This window comes from Fusarium proliferatum (genome assembly GCF_900067095.1).
Source record: "Fusarium proliferatum ET1 genome assembly, contig: FPRO_scaffold004, whole genome shotgun sequence".
Classification (NCBI taxonomy): Eukaryota; Fungi; Ascomycota; class Sordariomycetes; order Hypocreales; family Nectriaceae; genus Fusarium; species Fusarium proliferatum.
The window spans coordinates 892,729-911,565 of NW_022194793.1; the positions used below are offsets into that span (position 1 = coordinate 892,729).

General features: G+C 49.2%; 3 protein-coding genes across 3 annotated transcripts; 2 read left to right on the top strand and 1 right to left on the bottom strand.

Annotated features, from left to right (window-relative positions):
- Positions 1–411: 411 nt before the first annotated feature.
- On the top strand, positions 412–4,599 carry FPRO_04484 (uncharacterized protein; the record flags this gene model as incomplete). Its single annotated transcript, XM_031229999.1, has 3 exons — positions 412–2,970; positions 3,021–3,602; positions 3,661–4,599. The coding sequence occupies 3 exons, from the start codon at positions 412–414 to the stop codon at positions 4,597–4,599; spliced, it is 4,080 nt and encodes a 1,359-aa protein (XP_031080180.1).
- A 6,585-nt stretch (positions 4,600–11,184) lies between these two features.
- FPRO_04485 (NIK-1 nonidentical kinase-1) lies at positions 11,185–15,366 on the top strand (the record flags this gene model as incomplete). The annotated part of the gene is made up of 6 exons (XM_031230000.1): positions 11,185–12,001; positions 12,061–12,093; positions 12,150–12,976; positions 13,038–13,304; positions 13,356–14,855; positions 14,929–15,366. The coding sequence occupies 6 exons, from the start codon at positions 11,185–11,187 to the stop codon at positions 15,364–15,366; spliced, it is 3,882 nt and encodes a 1,293-aa protein (XP_031080181.1).
- Positions 15,367–16,307: 941 nt separating this feature from the next.
- FPRO_04486 (uncharacterized protein) lies at positions 16,308–18,047 on the bottom strand (the record flags this gene model as incomplete). Its single annotated transcript, XM_031230001.1, has 3 exons — positions 16,308–16,527; positions 17,295–17,314; positions 17,967–18,047. The coding sequence occupies 3 exons, from the start codon at positions 18,045–18,047 to the stop codon at positions 16,308–16,310; spliced, it is 321 nt and encodes a 106-aa protein (XP_031080182.1).
- Positions 18,048–18,837: the final 790 nt, after the last annotated feature.

The window sequence follows — 18,837 nt, forward strand, 5'->3', positions numbered from 1 at the left end:
CTTATAGTCGAAACAAAGCAAAACAAAACACTCTTCTCCACAACTGCAAGGAACAGGATACGAATTTTGATATTTCATCTAAACTGACCGCATATCTATCTATTGCTCTTTTGCCATCCAGATTTGATAGCCCAGACAGACAGACATATCTTGGACCCCTCGCTCCTTTTCTCCCTTGTCGCGCACGTTCGCCCAATCCTCCAACTGACCACCAGCATCCACCTTTGCTGACCACATCTCACGTTTTGACCGATACCCAGTGTCATGAGCTGGGGCGCGTAGAAAATATACCAATTCTTTTCTTTTTAGGTATCATCTCGCGTCCCGAGCAATCTCCATCCTCACTTTGTAGGCCCTTGTACTCGTCATTGCCATACCGCTGTCACTGTCGCCTCCCCTCGATCGTCCACAATGTCGTCAGAGTCCCGACGCTCCTACAATCCAGGCCGTCGGATGGGCAGCAGCAGAGATCTTGGCCGAGCACGCGCAGCTTCCAGAGCCCAAGCAATTGTTGTCGAACATGATGAAGCCCGCAGCTTCGCTCTCCGGTCCGCTTATCTACACTACCTCCTTCAGCCCAAGGCCAAGCGAAAGCAATATGTTCCAGCTCCAAAGCAACCCGTCCGAACTCACACCAGCGTCGGCGCGCTCGTCCAAGAATTCACCTCCGGCTCCTCTTCAAGCTTCAAGCTACCTCACAACTTTACAAGTGCTCTACTCGAACGTTGCGGCGGCGTGCTGAGGGGTAGCGAACGCCTTCCAGGTTATAATGATGCTGCTGTCAAGCGGAGCTTTGCAGAAGCCTACACTACCTTCTCTGAAAGGAACTTCCGCAAAACCATTGATAAGGAGAGGAAGCTTGAGCCGCTCATACTCATGTTTTACACGTCTACCACCAAGGCGGCTCAAAAAGGTGCCGCTCCTGATGACGATTCTTGGAAGCTTATTCCTGACCGACATCTTGCTCTCTTTGTTCGCCTGGTTGCCACTATTCTTCGGGACCAGGGCCACGATCGCGATAAGACTGAACTCATGTCCAAGCTGAGCGTTCTCGAGAAGAAGCTCCTTACAAATGATCAAAACTTGGTTGGCGGTGGATCTGACGGCGCTGGCACGACTATCGAGGTCGTCGTACCTTTGAGTTATGATGTCAAGGATATGCCCTTGGTTCAACAAGTAGTCAGAATCTTTGGACTGAGTCTTTCGGAGGCACAAGCCGAGATCAATGAGAACAAGGGAGTGTGGACAGAAGAGGCTGCACTGAAGGATCTCAAGTCGTACCAGCACAGGCTAAATTCAGACATGCCTGGTGCTCTGAGGAGTGATGACTTTGATCTTGATGAGGCCTTTCAGGAGTGGAAGAAGGCCGAGTCTCCTCATCTGTCCCAGATGATGCTTGATATTTTGACTGCCAAACCAGAGCTCGCCAAGACATCAAGCAGCAACATCGACAAAGGCTTCTCCAGCAGGCCTCAATCTACATACAGCGATCCAGCGTTTGATGCTTCAATGGGCTTTGATCCAGCTATCAACCTCGCTTCTCTGAACATTGGTGGTGATTCTAGTATCCGAACAGTCGAGGAGAATATTTACACCTTTGTCCCTCCAGACCCCAGAGCCTTCTTCAAGTACATTCTTAAACATGCTATGACCTTTGACCAGATCAATAGCGACCCTGACCTTGACTACCAACCCCTATCAAAACAATCTATGGACCTTTTGACTGAATTGTGTGTGAGATGGAGAGTGCCCCAATGCTCCAGGCTCATCACACTGCTTGAGGTTGCATCACGCAACTACCTTGATCGGGAGTTGCTCCCTGAGGAGCTGGATGCTGTTTTCGATTTTGTCAAAACACCACTGCCAGAAGTCAAGAAGCCTCCTCATATATCAAACTACTCGACTCCTCTATCTGAAATAGACCCCAGCCGCTGGACGGTGCATGACTTTGCCGTCTATCAACACACTCTGAATACCCTTCATGAGACACTGCTCCGTGACCTTTATGATAGGATGGAACAGTGCTATGATACGAAACCACCCCAAATCGGCGTCGTCCAGTACATATTGGATAATCACATCTTCAGCGACCCGTGTTTCTCTCCTAGACCTGAGGCTGCTGAAGAGTTCTCTCAACATCTCAGCCAGCGTCTTCATGATCAGGCTCAAGAGGCCTATCGCCAGTACATGGAAAAGGAGATATCAGCCGACCGGAATGACTGGGATTTTGCCAATGTGGTCAAGTTAGGCAAAACAGTCATCAAGCTATGTGAGAGGATCAACAAACGCTATAACAAAAATCCCGAGATCATGGGCGTAAATCCCTTCCAGATCTTGGTCGAAGAGGTATTCCCTCGGTTCGAAGAGGATGCAAACGCCATCATTGAGTCCATTTTGGAGATGGCCCAAGAGACTGGCACCGAACTCGACATACAGGATGGCTTCGAACTGTACAGAGAGCTGGTTGCAATTCGCCGCATCCACAACGATTCTCTACCTGATCGGCCATTTGCTTTCAACGTCGAGGATCTTTTGGTCGATTTCGTGTGGCGATGGGTTCGTGCCGCCGAAAGCAGAGTCGAGGAGTACGTTGAGCAGGCAGTCAAGCAGGATCAGTTCCAAGTACGCACTGAGAACCCGGAGGATATACCACGAGATTCGGAGAGGCACAGTGTTTCTATCATTGACATATTTATGTTATTCAACCAGACCCTTGACACGGTCTTTAACCTCAACTGGGGCAACGATGAACATCACGCCAGATTCATGACATCCCTCTCCAAGGCATTTGCCGCAGGTATTGGAAAATACTGCGAACTTGTTGATCAAAAATTCGCGAAAGAGATGGACCGTCCTTCAGCTGAAGAGTTGGCGGCACAGACCCAGACTACTCAAGAGAAATGGATGAGATATGCCAAGGATGCCTGGAACAATAAAGATCGTGTTGAACCTTTCCAATTTTACTCAGAGGTAAACACTCGGTATGAGATGTTCTTTATGAATACTGCTAACGCTTACAGTCCTTTGTCAAACTGAACAATATCGAATATGCCATGCAGGAGCTTGACAAGTTGGAACGGACTATGGATCCCGATGCTTGTGCTGCACTGCTGGAAAGAATTGACGGACCCAAGAAAAAGACCCGTCGACCTAACAAGTACACCTTCACGATCAAAGTAGTTGAGGCCGAGGATCTCAAGGCGTGTGATGCCAACGGCTACAGTGATCCTTACGTGGTATTTGGTGACGAATATCAGAAGAGGCTGCACAAAACACGGATCATTCAGAGGAGTCTTAACCCGCGTTGGGACGAAACCTTCGATATCACAGTTCAGGGCCCAGTCAACATGATCGCAACTATTTGGGACTATGACACTTTCGGTGACCACGACTATGTTGGACGCACATCGCTCAAACTCGATCCTGTTCATTTCAGTGACTATTTGCCTCGCGAGTTCTGGTTGGACCTAGACTCACAAGGTAGACTACTTATAAGAGTTAGCATGGAGGGGGAGAGAGACGATATTCAGTTTCATTTCGGAAAGGCCTTTCGTCATTTGAAGCGCACTGAGAGAGATATGGTCCGCAAGGTCACGGATAAGGTAAGGATCCGACTCTTGTACAAACTTGAAATGGAAACACTTCACTAACATTGAATAGCTCACTTCTCAGATCAATCACACCTTGTCTTTGGAGACTCTGAGACACCTGCTCGGCACTGGCGGTATTGGCGCGTCGGTAACAAGTCTCTGGAAAAAGCGAGCTTCAACAGTGCCGACTGCAACTCCAGCGCAAGTTGAAGCGGCTCTTGCACCCCTGTTTGCATACTTTGACGAGAACTTTGCTATCATGAAACAGACATTGACAAAGGCCACCATGGATGCTGTCATGGCGCGACTCTGGAAGGAGGTCTTGATGGTGATTGAGAACCTCTTGGTGCCACCTCTGTCTGAAAAGCCCTCCCAACAGCGACCCCTTACACGCAAGGAATTAGACATTGTCTACCATTGGCTGGACTTGCTTTTCCAGTTCTTCAATGCCAGAGACGATTCGGGAGAGCAGCTAGGTGTTCCAGCGGAGACTCTCAAGTCGCCTAAGTGGCACGAACTGGCATCGCTGAACTTCTTCTATTTCGAGGATACTAATAGTCTGATACGCGAGTCGGAAAGAATGGCAGCTGCGACAACAGAACGCGCACGCTTGGCTCTCCAGCAGCAGAACTCACAGAGTAACCGTCTGTCAGCTCCGGCTGCTCTCGGAGCCTCGCTGGGCGGCGCAGGGTCGTTCGCCAGCATGGGTACCATCAGACGTGGCAAGAGTATCATGATGAGTCGTAATTTGGGCACTATGCGAAAGGCCAAGGAGGCCAAGCGCCGCGAAGCGCAGGCGGATCCGAGCGACGATATGATCTTACGCATCCTCCGTATGCGGCCAGAAGCCGCTCACTACCTCAAGGACCGGCATCGTCAGAAGGAGAGACAGGCTGCCACTGCTGCTGCTGCGCTGATTGTCAAGAATAGTGTAACGCAAGGTTGGAACTCGTCTGCGGGCCCTGCTTTCGGTGGTAACTTCGGGCGTAACAACTTGCCGAGGCGATAAGGAGTGGTAGAACGCAAAAGGGGGGATCATGGGCATAATTCTCGGTGATACAACGGACATCACTGGAGTGGCTTGGGAGGCCTGCGAAGGTTTTTATGATGTAGTTTGGTTTGTATTTTGTTGGTACCTATCTATCCGGCAGGAAGAGAACGCATCAGATACCCATATTCGTGTGTGCAGGAAGTTGCTTAGTTAGTTTATACAGGGATGTTTTTGCTCTGATCGGTAACTGTTGGGCTATATAATAAGTGTAGGTGTTGGTTGCAAGGTGAAATTCCAGGGATTTAAGGTGATGGTGCTCTGTGAGACTTGAATGGTTGTCTCAACACAATACTGTTTACTATGAGCAAATCCGTCTATGTAAATGATCCATGTTGAGACTCGGTGTGTCTGACGTAGAAGAAGCAATTGAAAACTCAAGCAAGATAAATGAAATGAACGGTGGCAAGCTCCCAAACCTCGGCTCAAAGTCGAGGCCTCACCTTCACTACCTACCCTACATTTGGATACAGCTCACGATGTAGTCGCAGAATAGTGGCTCAACCTGATGCAAGCAAACATGAAATTCAGCCTAATGTTGTGAGCACAACCCAATGGCGATCAATGCTTGCTGCCGATCTCCGAGCTGGTTACGATCAGGAGTGGAACGAGATAGAAACATGGTCAATCACAAATCAGCAACGTCCAGCTTATTAACCTGTGCTGTCTAGGTACCTGTGTCTTTCACCTTGGAGACATGCAAAAAGTAACATGCCATGTGCGACTCGGCCGAGCAAAAGTGGCGCGTAATACACTGTGACCATACCTGCATCGGTTTAATTCAGGGTCAAGTTGTCATGGAGAGGAGGTTTGAGGCCGTTTGGCCGCATCCCACAAAGACGCCTCCCGTACACACGAAGCTGGGGATAGATAGGAGTTCCCTAGCACGCAACCACGAACCAGGGCCGCTTTGTTGAAGATACCGAGATCCAATTAAGATAATACAGTACATAGTACATAGTAATGGTCCACGTCTTGTCCGCACCGAGCGAAGGCGGATCAAGACTGCAACAAACAGCCTGGAGGCAAAGGGATACGGACAATACTTACAGGGGGCAACCATTTAAAATGCAAGCTAATACTAGCTCGGTGGCCTGCTGGACCCTGCCCACCGAGAACAACGGCCGTAGAGGTGGGAAAAGTGACAGCATTTTCAGGGTCCTTTTTTTGAGGGTCCAATTCAACTCCACTGATTGAGCCGGCTTGTCCGTCAAAGAGAAGGGCGGAGCACTTGGTCAATCCATTTGTCCATTGTAGATAGAGCCTTCAATGAGGGGCAAAAAGGAAGAGGAGAAGCCACTCTCACTTTTGTTCTTAGTTATTGACTGACCTCTGTCCTAGTTGGCACGAGTGCGATATATAATTCGATGGTGTAGTTGTGCGCGGTGCTGCATTGAGCCCCTGCTCGATGAAATTCGGAACGATGATCTCTCATGAACCGACGGTTTCAACAGAGCAGGGCAGCAGGGCAATTGGAATTAGGTAGGATGTTGTCTGAAGGAGGAGACCAACACATGTCTATGTAGAAACTCCTAGTAAGTATGTACATACCATATCCAGAAGTATCAATAGGGGTCTCCTCGCCACCACACTCGAAATCGAATCCGACGTGTTTGGCAAAAAGCTTACATGGCCACTCATCACAAGAGGCAATTCACCGAGTGGAGATGGGCCGATATTGTTGAGCCCTTGGTTTTGGTTCTAGAAGAAAATGTCATCCAGGCCAAGCCAGTGGCGGGTTCTATGGTTATACGCGCGATTCGACATCGCTTTGAGCGGTCTTGGACTATTCTGGTGGCGATTGACAGTTGGTTGGCATTCGGGGTACCTCGTTTGGAACGACGACCGAAACTGACAGTGCCGATAATGGCTCAACGGCTTCAGCGTTGTTGGATGAGAGATGGATTTGAGGATATGAGGCAGCTCTTGGTATTCGCCATGAGTACCGGCCAGATTATTTGTGAGCAACCAGCTGTCAAGTGCTGCCGTCTTTTGGAGAGTGCGTTGCTCTTGGCCCTCTAGCCCTCTAGCCCACCATTCCCCATTATCATATCCCTTCAGGCTTCGTGCAATGTCTCTGACCATCGATCTTGAAATCAAAAGCCGAGTCGTATACGTGCTTCTGTGACTGAATGGATTCGAAACATATCTCACGTGGACTACAAGCCACCAATCTCGAAGGAGGACGGGCCAACCCCACGTACAGTATGTTCAGATGTTCCAGACAGTGACAATGGTCGAGATACCCGTTAGAAAGAGGCTCTCGTGCCCAAACCATACGGTGCGGACAACGCAGCGCCTTGCGAAGATCCTCAACTTGAGGGGCTTTTTGTTCAAGCGGCAACGACACGAGCAATTGCCAAGCTCGATTTTGATTTGCCTGAGTCGGGGCTTCAAAGATGTCGTCCACACAATTAGGAGTTGAATCAAGGGCACCCCTGTCGGTGAATAAGAAACGGACGTGCCGCAGCTGCACCATGACGTGGGTGGCTGACTCGATTTTGACCTCGACCCACCAATTGAGCGACCCCTGAACTCCTCCACTGTCGCGATAATGATAATTAGGTACCTACCGACCTTACCTTACTGTATGTACATATGTTCATATGTGCAACTGGCCGAAAAACAATTAGATATCATGCCCATTAGATGCTCTCCTACTATATAGTATGTTCTTTCTCGCAAGTGAGTAGTGATGTGTTTAGCCAAGTCTCCTCGCTACGGACGATCTTTGAGAATGCTAGCACAAACTACTAGCCATTCCCGATATCACTGGCACAAAGGCTGTGTCCTAGGAGTGATCATTAGCAGCATGCGCTTTGCAGACTGAGCGACAACACTTGCGCCAGCCTTGCCTGAAACACAAGACACTGTCCATCACAATGCCCCGTCTCATGGCGTATGTCCTAACCCTGTTACTCGTAATTGGTGGTCCCGGGCTACCAAGCAAACACCACGTTCATAGTACCATACGCGGCGATCGTGGCCTAAGGCCCAGGGCAGCCAGCTGCACAGCTCTCATTTGCAGCCTGCCGGGACCAAGTCAGTCCGGAAACAGTAAGCATCTGTTGAAAACCGCACAGTGCCAAGACACCTGAATCTTCAGATATATGCCTTCAGTTTTCAGACGGTGGTAGCTGCAATATTCGCTGAACAGTGAGCATTGTGCCGTAAGCTGAAGATGGAGCTAGCTTATGGTGTGACCCGGAATGTTTACTGCAAGCACCTTTCTAGCGCACTCAGAAGACCGATGGGACAATATATCTATTAGGTGAGTGATCGTGCATGAGAAGTCGGGTCAAGAATTCGGATAAAGATCGCAGTGGAAATACTTATCCTAGTTCATCTTCGGACTAAGCAAGGGGGACCCGTATGTACGAGCCCACGAGGATGTCGCTTATTATTATTGACAGCTTGAGAAGCCCGTTTCAATACATGACAATGGAGCCGCGTCTAGAGATCGCACTAGATGGATCCATTCGCAAAATCTACCAACACGAGAACACACTCTTTATGCATAGCCGTGACTGCCTAAACTGCTTTCAAGTCAAACAAACATCAACAATACTGAACATATTGGATTGTCCTCAAAGTCCTGGATTGAAAGACACAATTAGAGCAGAACTGCAAGTCTGGTCGCGACGTATGGCTTCTTAGTCTCCAATCCCCACTCAGTGATGGGTAAGTATCATCACTGTGCGAGTATCTAGCATAGTACAACCCCACATCAACGGCCTTGGCCCTTGGCAGCCAGGGCTTGTACTGATGAATACTCGTGACTGTTGGCAGTGGACATCCTTCAAACGGAATGGAGAACGTAGGTACTGTACGGAGTAGTTCTGGGCAAGATTCCAAGGTGGACCAACATCGAGTTGTTTTTTGCGACATTTCTTTGCCAGCTAATAAGAGTTGAGTTCAACTTCGCCAGTGATTAGGTAGGCTAATCAATCTCGACTTAGAAGGAATACCAAACTACCTATGTATGTATACTTGACCCAGGCGTCTCAAAATGACTTTGAGTTTGGTCGTAATTAAACCCTTCTGATGAAGGGGTGCACGCCACTCGTAACCGTCTGCCGGTATTTGACCGCTCTGCGGGACAACGACAAACCAGTAGAGGGGAAACATAAAACAAATGGGAAATTGAATACTTCTAAAGCGGCTGTGGCACTGGCATTATATTTACATACACAACAGTGCTTCTTAAGCCGCCCCTTGCTTGCGCGGTTAACTTGCTTTTTACTGGAACGATGGGATGCTGATAAATTTGAGAAGATTGATTGATAGGAGACGAGAGCGGGTGTTTGGTTTTGAGGCACAGGTACTATAGCAGTACAGTACTTGACTTGAGTGCTTCCTGGATACTTACCTACCTACCTACCTACCTAGGAGTAGGATCTTATAGAAAGTGACACCCTCCTTCGTTTCCCGTTCAATCATCCATCCGCCATCCAATATCTCAGCCGCCTCTACAGATGTAGTCGTAGTGCCCATAAGACATTAGCGGACAGTAATAATGTCGATCGATTCGTTCGTGCAGCCGCCAGCCTGCATTAGGGGCGGGGAGAGCCTCTGGGCATGCTACCATTGGCTATCAAGCCTCAGATTTCCCCAGAAGGGCCCTTGTTAAAAAAGTGACATTGCTCGCAGACTCCGTTTGCGAGGCAGCCTGTCACTATCGATATACGGATATGGTAAATTGGCTTGGGGTCGAAGAACGTGGCCTTCCCAGGAGATTTGGGCTTCTTTCACTTGAGATAGGTGAGAGTACCTGTAGTGTACCTATGAAGCCAATGACTTTCGTAACCCCAAGCAGAGAAACTACTAACCTAGTAGGTAGGTAAGGCACCTTGCTAGAACCTCCACTTAGAGACAAAGGGACGAAAAATAGACTGACGTCTCTGCATGCCATATACGGAGTACAAGATTTTGAACTACATGCGCAATCATGTATCCATAGCATCATTAGGGACAGGAGATGCATTTATCATGGCACATGCATTATTTCCACAACATGATCATACTGGGATTTACACATGATTTAGGAGGCCGACCTATTATAGGTACTGTAAAAACCCCCAATAGCAAAGTTCTTTGCGCAAACTGCCAAACCCAGGCCAGTCAGAGTCACCCCCTACTCACAATTCCCTGCTGTGATCACTCGTTTCCCTACTCCTTTCGGGGTTCCCACTCCACCGTTCATAGATATGGTTTCATCCCCCAAGTTTCAGGCTTCGACTAGATCACATCACAGTCCAATTTCACATCGTTGACAGCTAGTAGCAGAGTAGCATCGTTGGACATATGGAGATGCGATTCTCCAACTAATAACTTTTCTGAGCAGGGTTCAATATTTCTCTCTCACAACAGCCGAAGTCATAGTCATACTACTACCCGGTCGAGGTAATTCCAACTGCAATCCATGGTAGTCAGCCAATGCCATGCCTCTCTGTACGCAGTGTGGTGGTCGAGAGATTGTCATGGTATGGATGGATGTACATTGAAAGTGTCAAACACCACTTCGATCCGAAAAGAGAAACATCACTAGGCCTGTTCAGACATTAGCACCGCTTGGTTAGCTCCGCCTTTTATCGCTTTTGTCGCCCTCCTTTCCACCTCGTACTGGTCTTGCTGTGCGTGTGCGTGTGCTGCGCTGTGCTGTGGTAGCGTAGCGACCGAGGGATCTACCCAGCACCGACCTAATTCGGAGATACATGGTGTCCTCGCGAGCTCCCTGAACAGCCAGAGGTACCCCCCAAAGCCTCAAGGACGGGAGTCAAGGACTCTCCTGTCAGCGGAAGGCTAAGAGATACCTAGGCGTGCTAGAAACCCCACACCGGTGTTGAGGTCCAGTGCTTGCTGCCACCGCTGCAGCTGGGACCACCTTTTGAACTGGGTTTATCCCCCTCTCCAGCTGTCTTGAAGTACTTTGCTCCGTCCCTGATCCCAAATCCTATCCCTCACCCCATTTACCATTTACAGTGCACTACGCCCGCTTCAGTCAACCCGTAAACGGCTCCCGTTGGACTTTCAGCCTAATCTTTTCCTTCTCAAACCTCACGGTCTGTCGCGACGTTGCCATCCGACCTCTCACCTCTACGAAACAGGCTCGGATCAGTCTCGACAATACCCTCCTTCGTCTTCTCTGTTGTTTGGTTTCAAGTTCACGACGGCTTTGCTTGTACTTTGTCTCATCTTTGCCCATTTCTGCTCGACAGGGTCACCGCCCACTGTCACCTTGTGTATTGTACTGTGGCTGTATACAAACTCTCGACAATCGAGGATGCTGCGCAGTCGACTGCTGTTGCGTCCCTAGTTTGGTCATCGTCCTGCCTTGCGTCGTACTGTTTTCGAGTATACTCTACAATCCACCGACCCGGCGCTGTGCCATCCATCGACTCAATTCTGCAATCCATACCCATCCGCCCACTTTGGACGTCCGACTCGGCGCAGCCAGAAATTATTTATATATAAACCAAAAGGAAACCAGCAAAAAAAACATTTATCCATTACTCAGCTGCGAATTAGCAGCCTACCTGCATCACCATGGTTGACGACGCGGCCCTCGCCGCTGCGGCTTCGATTGTCGCCTCGATTGCCCCAGATCCCCGACTGCCCAATTCGATACCGGTTGGTGTAGCTTCTCAGGTGCAACTCCCAGGGCCAGATACTCCCGCCAAGCGCAAGCTCGAACTTGAGCTTCAGAACCTTGCTCTGCGTGTTGGAAAGCTCGAGAGCCAGGCCTCAGCTACCTCTCCATTCCCAGAAACGCCCAACGAGGTTATTGACACTCTTTTCGGCGAAGAGGCTCAGGCTGTGGCGGTCCGTCCCAAGCCTAAAGTCTTTCACGCCCAAGGTAGCCTGCACTCTCCGCATCTGCCATCTTATCAGCTGACCGAAGAAGCCCTTGAAGGACTTCGAGAACATGTGGATGACCAATCCAAGTTACTCGATAGTCAGCGCCAGGAGCTCGCTGGTGTAAATGCTCAGCTCTTGGAGCAGAAGCAGCTACAAGAGCGAGCCCTCGAGATCCTCGAGCAGGAACGTATCGCTACTCTGGAGCGCGAGCTTTGGAAGCATCAGAAAGCCAACGAGGCCTTCCAAAAGGCCCTACGAGAAATTGGAGAGATTGTTACCGCCGTTGCTCGCGGTGACTTGACCATGAAGGTTCGCATGAACACTGTTGAAATGGACCCTGAAATCACAACATTCAAACGCACTATCAACGCTATGATGGACCAGCTGCAAATATTTGCTAGCGAAGTCTCGCGAGTCGCTCGTGAAGTCGGTACCGAAGGATTACTTGGTGGACAAGCCCGTATCGGCGGTGTCGATGGGACATGGAAGGAATTGACTGACAACGGTATGTTTCACATATCCCAAAGTCTTTTGCACCACACAAATTGCTAACCGCCTGTACAGTAAACGTTATGGCCCAGAATCTTACTGATCAAGGTTTGCAACTTCGCCTAGATTACGAAATTGATAATCTGTGACTAACAAGTCTCTAGTGAGGGAGATAGCATCGGTTACCACCGCCGTGGCCCACGGCGATCTGACTAAAAAGATCGAACGACCTGCCAGAGGCGAGATATTGCAATTACAACAAACGATTAACACCATGGTGGACCAATTACGAACATTTGCTTCTGAAGTCACACGTGTAGCGAGAGATGTCGGGACAGAAGGCATGTTAGGCGGACAAGCTGATGTTGGAGGAGTGCAGGGCATGTGGAACGATCTCACCGTCAATGTCAATGCCATGGCCAACAATTTGACGACTCAAGTGCGCGACATTATCAAGGTTACCACAGCTGTCGCCAAGGGAGATCTTACACAAAAGGTCCAGGCCGATTGCAGGGGAGAGATTTTCGAGCTGAAGTCAACCATCAACTCCATGGTTGACCAGCTGCAACAGTTCGCCCGCGAGGTTACCAAAATTGCCCGCGAAGTCGGAACCGAAGGACGTCTGGGAGGGCAGGCCACTGTGCATGATGTTGAAGGCACCTGGAGGGATCTGACGGAGAACGTCAACGGCATGGCCATGAACTTGACCACTCAAGTGCGAGAAATTGCCAAGGTTACAACAGCTGTCGCCAAAGGTGACTTGACAAAGAAGATTGGGGTTGAGGTGAAGGGTGAAATTGCAGAACTGAAGAACACCATTAACCAGATGGTGGATCGTCTTGGTACGTTTGCCGTTGAGGTGAGCAAGGTAGCCAGGGAAGTAGGCACAGATGGAACATTAGGTGGACAGGCTCAAGTTGCCAATGTTGAAGGTAAATGGAAGGATCTCACAGAAAACGTCAACACAATGGCGTCAAATCTCACAGTCCAGGTAAAGCTCAGATCTCTGCTCAGAAAGCTCGGATTTGACATGGTCACTAATGAAATCCTAGGTCCGAAGCATCTCAACCGTTACTCAAGCCATTGCGAACGGCGACATGAGCCAGAAGATCAAGGTCGAAGCAAATGGAGAGATACAAGTGTTGAAAGAGACCATCAATAACATGGTTGACCGTTTGTCTAGCTTCTGTTACGAAGTGCAACGAGTTGCCAAGGATGTGGGTGTTGATGGAAAGATGGGTGCTCAAGCCGACGTTGGCGGTCTAGACGGCCGCTGGAAAGAAATCACCACGGATGTCAACACAATGGCCAGTAACCTGGTAAGGAGTCCTTGATGACCCTGCGGGAAGCCCGTTTTCTAACTCGTACAGACTACACAAGTGCGCGCCTTCTCAGATATAACCAACTTGGCCACCGACGGGGATTTCACCAAGCTAGTCGACGTCGAAGCGTCGGGTGAGATGGACGAGCTCAAGCGCAAGATCAACCAGATGATTTCAAATCTGCGTGATTCTATTCAGCGTAATACCCAGGCCAGGGAAGCTGCCGAACTTGCCAACAAGACCAAGTCAGAGTTCCTCGCCAACATGTCCCATGAAATTCGAACGCCGATGAACGGTATCATCGGAATGACCCAACTGACATTAGACACCGATCTGACTCAATATCAGAGGGAGATGCTTAACATTGTCAATAATCTTGCCAATAGCCTCTTGACGATAATTGACGATATCTTGGATCTTTCCAAGATTGAAGCTCGGAGAATGGTCATTGAGGAGATTCCTTACACACTGCGTGGAACCGTCTTCAATGCCCTCAAGACTCTCGCTGTCAAGGCAAATGAGAAGTTCTTGGATCTCACCTACAAGGTCGACAGCTCCGTGCCTGACTACGTTATTGGCGACTCCTTCCGCCTTAGACAAATTATCCTCAACCTTGTTGGCAATGCTATCAAGTTCACAGAGCATGGTGAGGTCAGCCTAACGATCAAGGAGAGCATGGGGCAAAACAATGTCCGACCTGGAGAGTATGCGGTTGAGTTTGTCGTGGAGGACACGGGCATAGGAATCGCCCAAGATAAACTGGATTTGATCTTCGACACGTTCCAACAAGCGGATGGCTCCATGACGCGCAAGTTTGGTGGAACAGGTCTAGGCCTATCTATTTCGAAACGACTCGTCAATCTCATGGGTGGTGATCTCTGGGTCAACAGTGAACATGGCAAGGGCAGTGAATTTCACTTCACATGCTTAGTCAAGCTTGCTCCTGACGACGCTGCTCTGATCGAGCAACAGATCCGCCCCTACCGAGGCCATCAAGTGCTGTTCGTTGACAAGGCTCAGTCGCAGAACGCCACCTCAATCAAGCCTATGTTAGAGAAGATCGGATTGAAGCCCGTCGTGGTGGATTCGGAGAAAAGTCCGGCGCTGACTCGTCTTCAAAGCGGTGGTTCCCTTCCCTATGACGCTATCCTCGTCGATTCCATCGACACTGCGAGAAGGTTACGAGCCGTGGACGATTTCAAGTACCTCCCTATCGTCTTGCTGGCACCAGTTGTTCATGTTAGTCTGAAGTCGTGCTTAGATCTGGGAATCACGTCGTATATGACCACGCCGTGCAAGCTCATTGATCTAGGAAACGGCATGATTCCGGCTCTCGAGAACCGGGCGACACCTTCACTCGCTGACAACACGAAATCTTTCGAAATTCTGCTCGCCGAAGACAACACCGTCAACCAAAGATTAGCCGTGAAAATTCTTGAGAAGTATCACCATGTGGTAACAGTGGTTGGCAACGGCTGGGAAGCTGTCAAAGCCGTCCAAAGCAAGAAATTCGATGTCATTCTTATGGATGTACAAATGCCAATCATGGTAAGTACCAACATCGAAAACTCAATCCTCACAGTCATCGCGCAGACACATTAACTAACGCTTTTGGTTACAGGGAGGCTTCGAAGCCACGGGCAAGATTCGAGAATACGAACGAGGCATAGGGAGCCACCGCACACCCATCATTGCCCTAACGGCCCACGCTATGATGGGTGACCGAGAGAAGTGTATCCAAGCTCAGATGGACGAGTATTTGTCCAAACCCTTGCAGCAAAATCATCTGATCCAGACGATCCTCAAGTGCGCGACGCTCGGCGGCCCTTTGCTTGAAAAGAATCGTGAGCGGGAACTGGCACTCCATGCCGAGACGAAATCGAAGCACAAGGAGGGGGGACAGGGCCTGCTGCGACCCACGCTCGAGAGCCGCTCATTCACGAGTCGAGAACCTCTTTTGGGAAATGGCAAGGAGAGCCCTGCCATTCTGGCCACTGATGAGGATCCCCTGGCAAGAGCACGTCTTGACCTCTCTGATATGCGAAGTCTTACCAACTAACTGGTTCTCGCATTTCAGGCTTTCATGAGATCGCTCAGTCAATAACGAGAGGACGAGGATCACATGCCTTCGCCCGCCTTTGCGAAATACTACTGCCCATTGTGAGGTGATGAGTTGAGATTTACCATAGGATCTTTTCCCGGTCACCTCACCACTCCTGTACCTACCGTGAATTTTATGACAACACCGACTGTCTATCACGGGATCTGGTGCATCAACTCACCATGGCTGACATGAAGATCACGAACTCGAGGCACTGGTCGATTAGGCGACAGCGAATCATGATCCCTGGCAAGGTCCAAAGCAGTGTGTCTCTGCGTTCCTCAACTTCCATTTGCTTAAAGCTTGAGATGGACATAATTCTTTTTATCGCATTATATTTGTCATGTGGGCGTTTCTGGGGTTTTCATGGGCGGACGATTACGTCGAACTTCCTGCAGAGAAGGACGTTTATCGATCCAGTTGCTCGTTACAACGACGTATATCGATTTAGACGAACATGATCCGACAACAAAAACATACGTATACGATACATGTCGGCGACCACAGTTAGAATAAGGAAGGGACGATTGGAGAAGGGCCACTCGAGGATGGGTGTTTCGTGGAATGCTGTTTGATCTTTTGCTCTACGGGGTTGCTCATCGCGTTTTGTCTGGTTTTTCTCTGTTCGTTCATGTTTACTATTTCATTTTGCCCTTCTATATGGGGCTGGACATGAGCCTCTGAGCTCCAGGAGTACGTGGGATCGAAAGATAGGTGAGAGAACAGGGATGTCTTTTCAACGAAATAGGGAATGATTATCGAATGGCCGCTACCGTCCAGATGTTTCAAGCATAAGAGTCTTTGCGGAAGAGACTGATGAATTGGCTTTACACCCTGCTTCCCTTGTCTAGTCTACTATGTGAAATAATGTGTAGCCACTGCTCGAACTGGGTGGTCGCTTAGGCTGAATCCTTTTCAATCTTTTCTGCGTCGCCATTAGTGCCATCCGGTGATCTGCCCTTGTGACCTTTGTCTGCAGCTCCTGGGGAGCTGTTGGCCTTAGCTACGGCGGCGGGCATCTGTGTGGTTTCTCTGGCTTCTAAAGCAGCGAGGATGGCATCCAGCCTGCTCTCGAGGTTTGAAAGATTATTCTCAAGGGCCGTGGCCGCTTGCTCGCCTCTATGGATCCTTTGCGTCAGTTGCAGTTCTAAAAAATCGCTCTTAGAGTTTGGTGCTAAAATAGCAGGGAGGCGAAGGCCAAGTCAAGGGTAGTGAGGTGCGCAGGAACAGGAACGACTGCGTGCGTCATGCGAGCTGTGAAGATGTCGTGATGCGTCTTTGCTAGGGATGCTCGCCTCGCTTGCGAGTTACCTATACAGCGCAAGAACTTATATAACCAATGAAATGCAAGTCGAGTGACTTAAGAACGTAGTGATACAAGCATCAGGAGGCAATCGGAGACTTCCTTCACCGATGAAGAAAATGTCAATCCGGGAGATGCAAGGGTAGTGATGGGGTGATTATCGGTGCCAATAGATGCCGATCTCCCGAGGAGCTTGTTCAGCTGAGGTTCTTGAGATTCTGATTTTGAAAAATGGGAATTTTGAAAATCGCCATGGACATGTCTAAACGCTTTGGCCATGACTAGGTGTCGGACACGCCGGTAGGTGAATAGATCTGTGAACTGAGACTGAAGCCAAGGGATGTAGAGGCTGGTTTTCTTTCTTTTTCTTTTTTTTAATAAATTTAATTGCATGTAGCCTGCCAAAAACGTGGACGGAAGCAATTCATGTTGATAGTAAATGGTGGCAAGGAGAATGCGTATAACAGAAATGCGAGAGTGGGAAGACAGTGGATGGAAAGGATCGGTATTGTGAGAGGGAGTGTGAACGTGAATAAACAGTGAGATGAACTGGAGGATGACGCTGAACTTTGGAATAGTATACCTAGCAAGGTCTCGATAGGCCTGGAACAGAAAATTGTCAGTGAACGGACATTCAGTATCATGCAATGCAGTGCAATAGCCATAGTGAGGGATAGGTTGATATGGAGTCAAACGGGAGGGCGTGTGAGCAGAAGAATGCTGACAACAAAATAGTGATATGATACCGGTATTCCCCCAAGGTCCAACCAGCCCCAGGATCCAGGGATCAGAGATGCAGAATGCAGGATGCCAATGTTGATGCAGATGCAAATCAGGAGGGTTCGACTTGTGGCAACCAAGCGAAGCGAGAAGGTCTCGACCAACTGGCTGGGTCTAGCTAAGGTATAAAACGTTCCACGGGAAGTCCGGGTCTAGACTTTCTGGAGTGGGAATAGACAGGGAATGAAGGAATGGCATGTTGAGGAATGGTATTGAGATTGGGGAATAGAAAGAGCATTGTTTGTGACGCTTGTTTGGCTGTCAGAACCAACAGCCGGTAAATAAACAAATCGATAGTCGAATAAATATATCGACCATCATCTCGGGCATCGCGGTGGTGTTTTGGTGCTAACTTGCAGAGTGTACCGTACCATTCATACACGTTCTTGTTCGTTCTCTCGGAGCAACATATGTAGGAGAGTTCAAGAAAAAGAATAGGGAAAGGGAAAAAAAAGAAGGTCGTGACTTTACTCACCTGGGCCATATCGGCATCCCCCGAACTTGAACCCGAGGCCGAAGGCTCTGTGGCTCGGTTGTTTGTGTCAGATGGGGCCATGGTGTTTAACTTCCCCAGAGGCAAGTAATGTTGCAACGATCAGGGATAGGTAGGCAGTCAATGCGACGATTGATTGGTTGAGCGGAACGAAGCAATTACCTCGTCTCTTGGTGGCCGTGGATGAATTGTTTGCGCTGTTTGTTGTAAGAGAACGGAGAAACTGAGGCTGTTCTGAAAAGAGCGGGCTGACTTTGGATCCACATCCAATCCAATTTCGGATTGCGCCTGTTACCTTACCTCCAGTCGGTAGTGATGGGGTCTCGGGGTCTCGCGTGGGCAATTAATTATTAAGGTAAGGTGCCTAAGCAGCTCAGACGTTCCATTGCTGTACCCGTCTGCTCCCTCTAACCTAAGGGAAGGGTATAACCGTAAAGATCCATAGGTAAGTAAGGCACGGATAACATCAAGCCAGCGAAAGAACTACTAACATCCAATTATAGGTGCCCTGAACTACGCAGTAGAGGGCCCTCTCATGGAAATTTAACGAATATAGTATGTTGGTTTCAGGGGCGGTTGTAGAAGCACTTCCGCGTAATTAGTACATCCTGCGAATAATAGCCCACACAGCATCAAGTGACCATACCATGGATGCCACTAATTGTCTGGAAAGGAGAATATCTGAGATTATTGCATGCCCCAAGTCACACCTCAGACACGTATACGGTATCTCAGAGTGGGCAATGCAGATAGTAGTGGGAATATGGCAAATTTGGGTCTAGAACAATATCTAGATCCCGATTTTGACGGGCGCGAACACGGGCCGTCGAATGTGTCCACGGAAAGGGAGAAA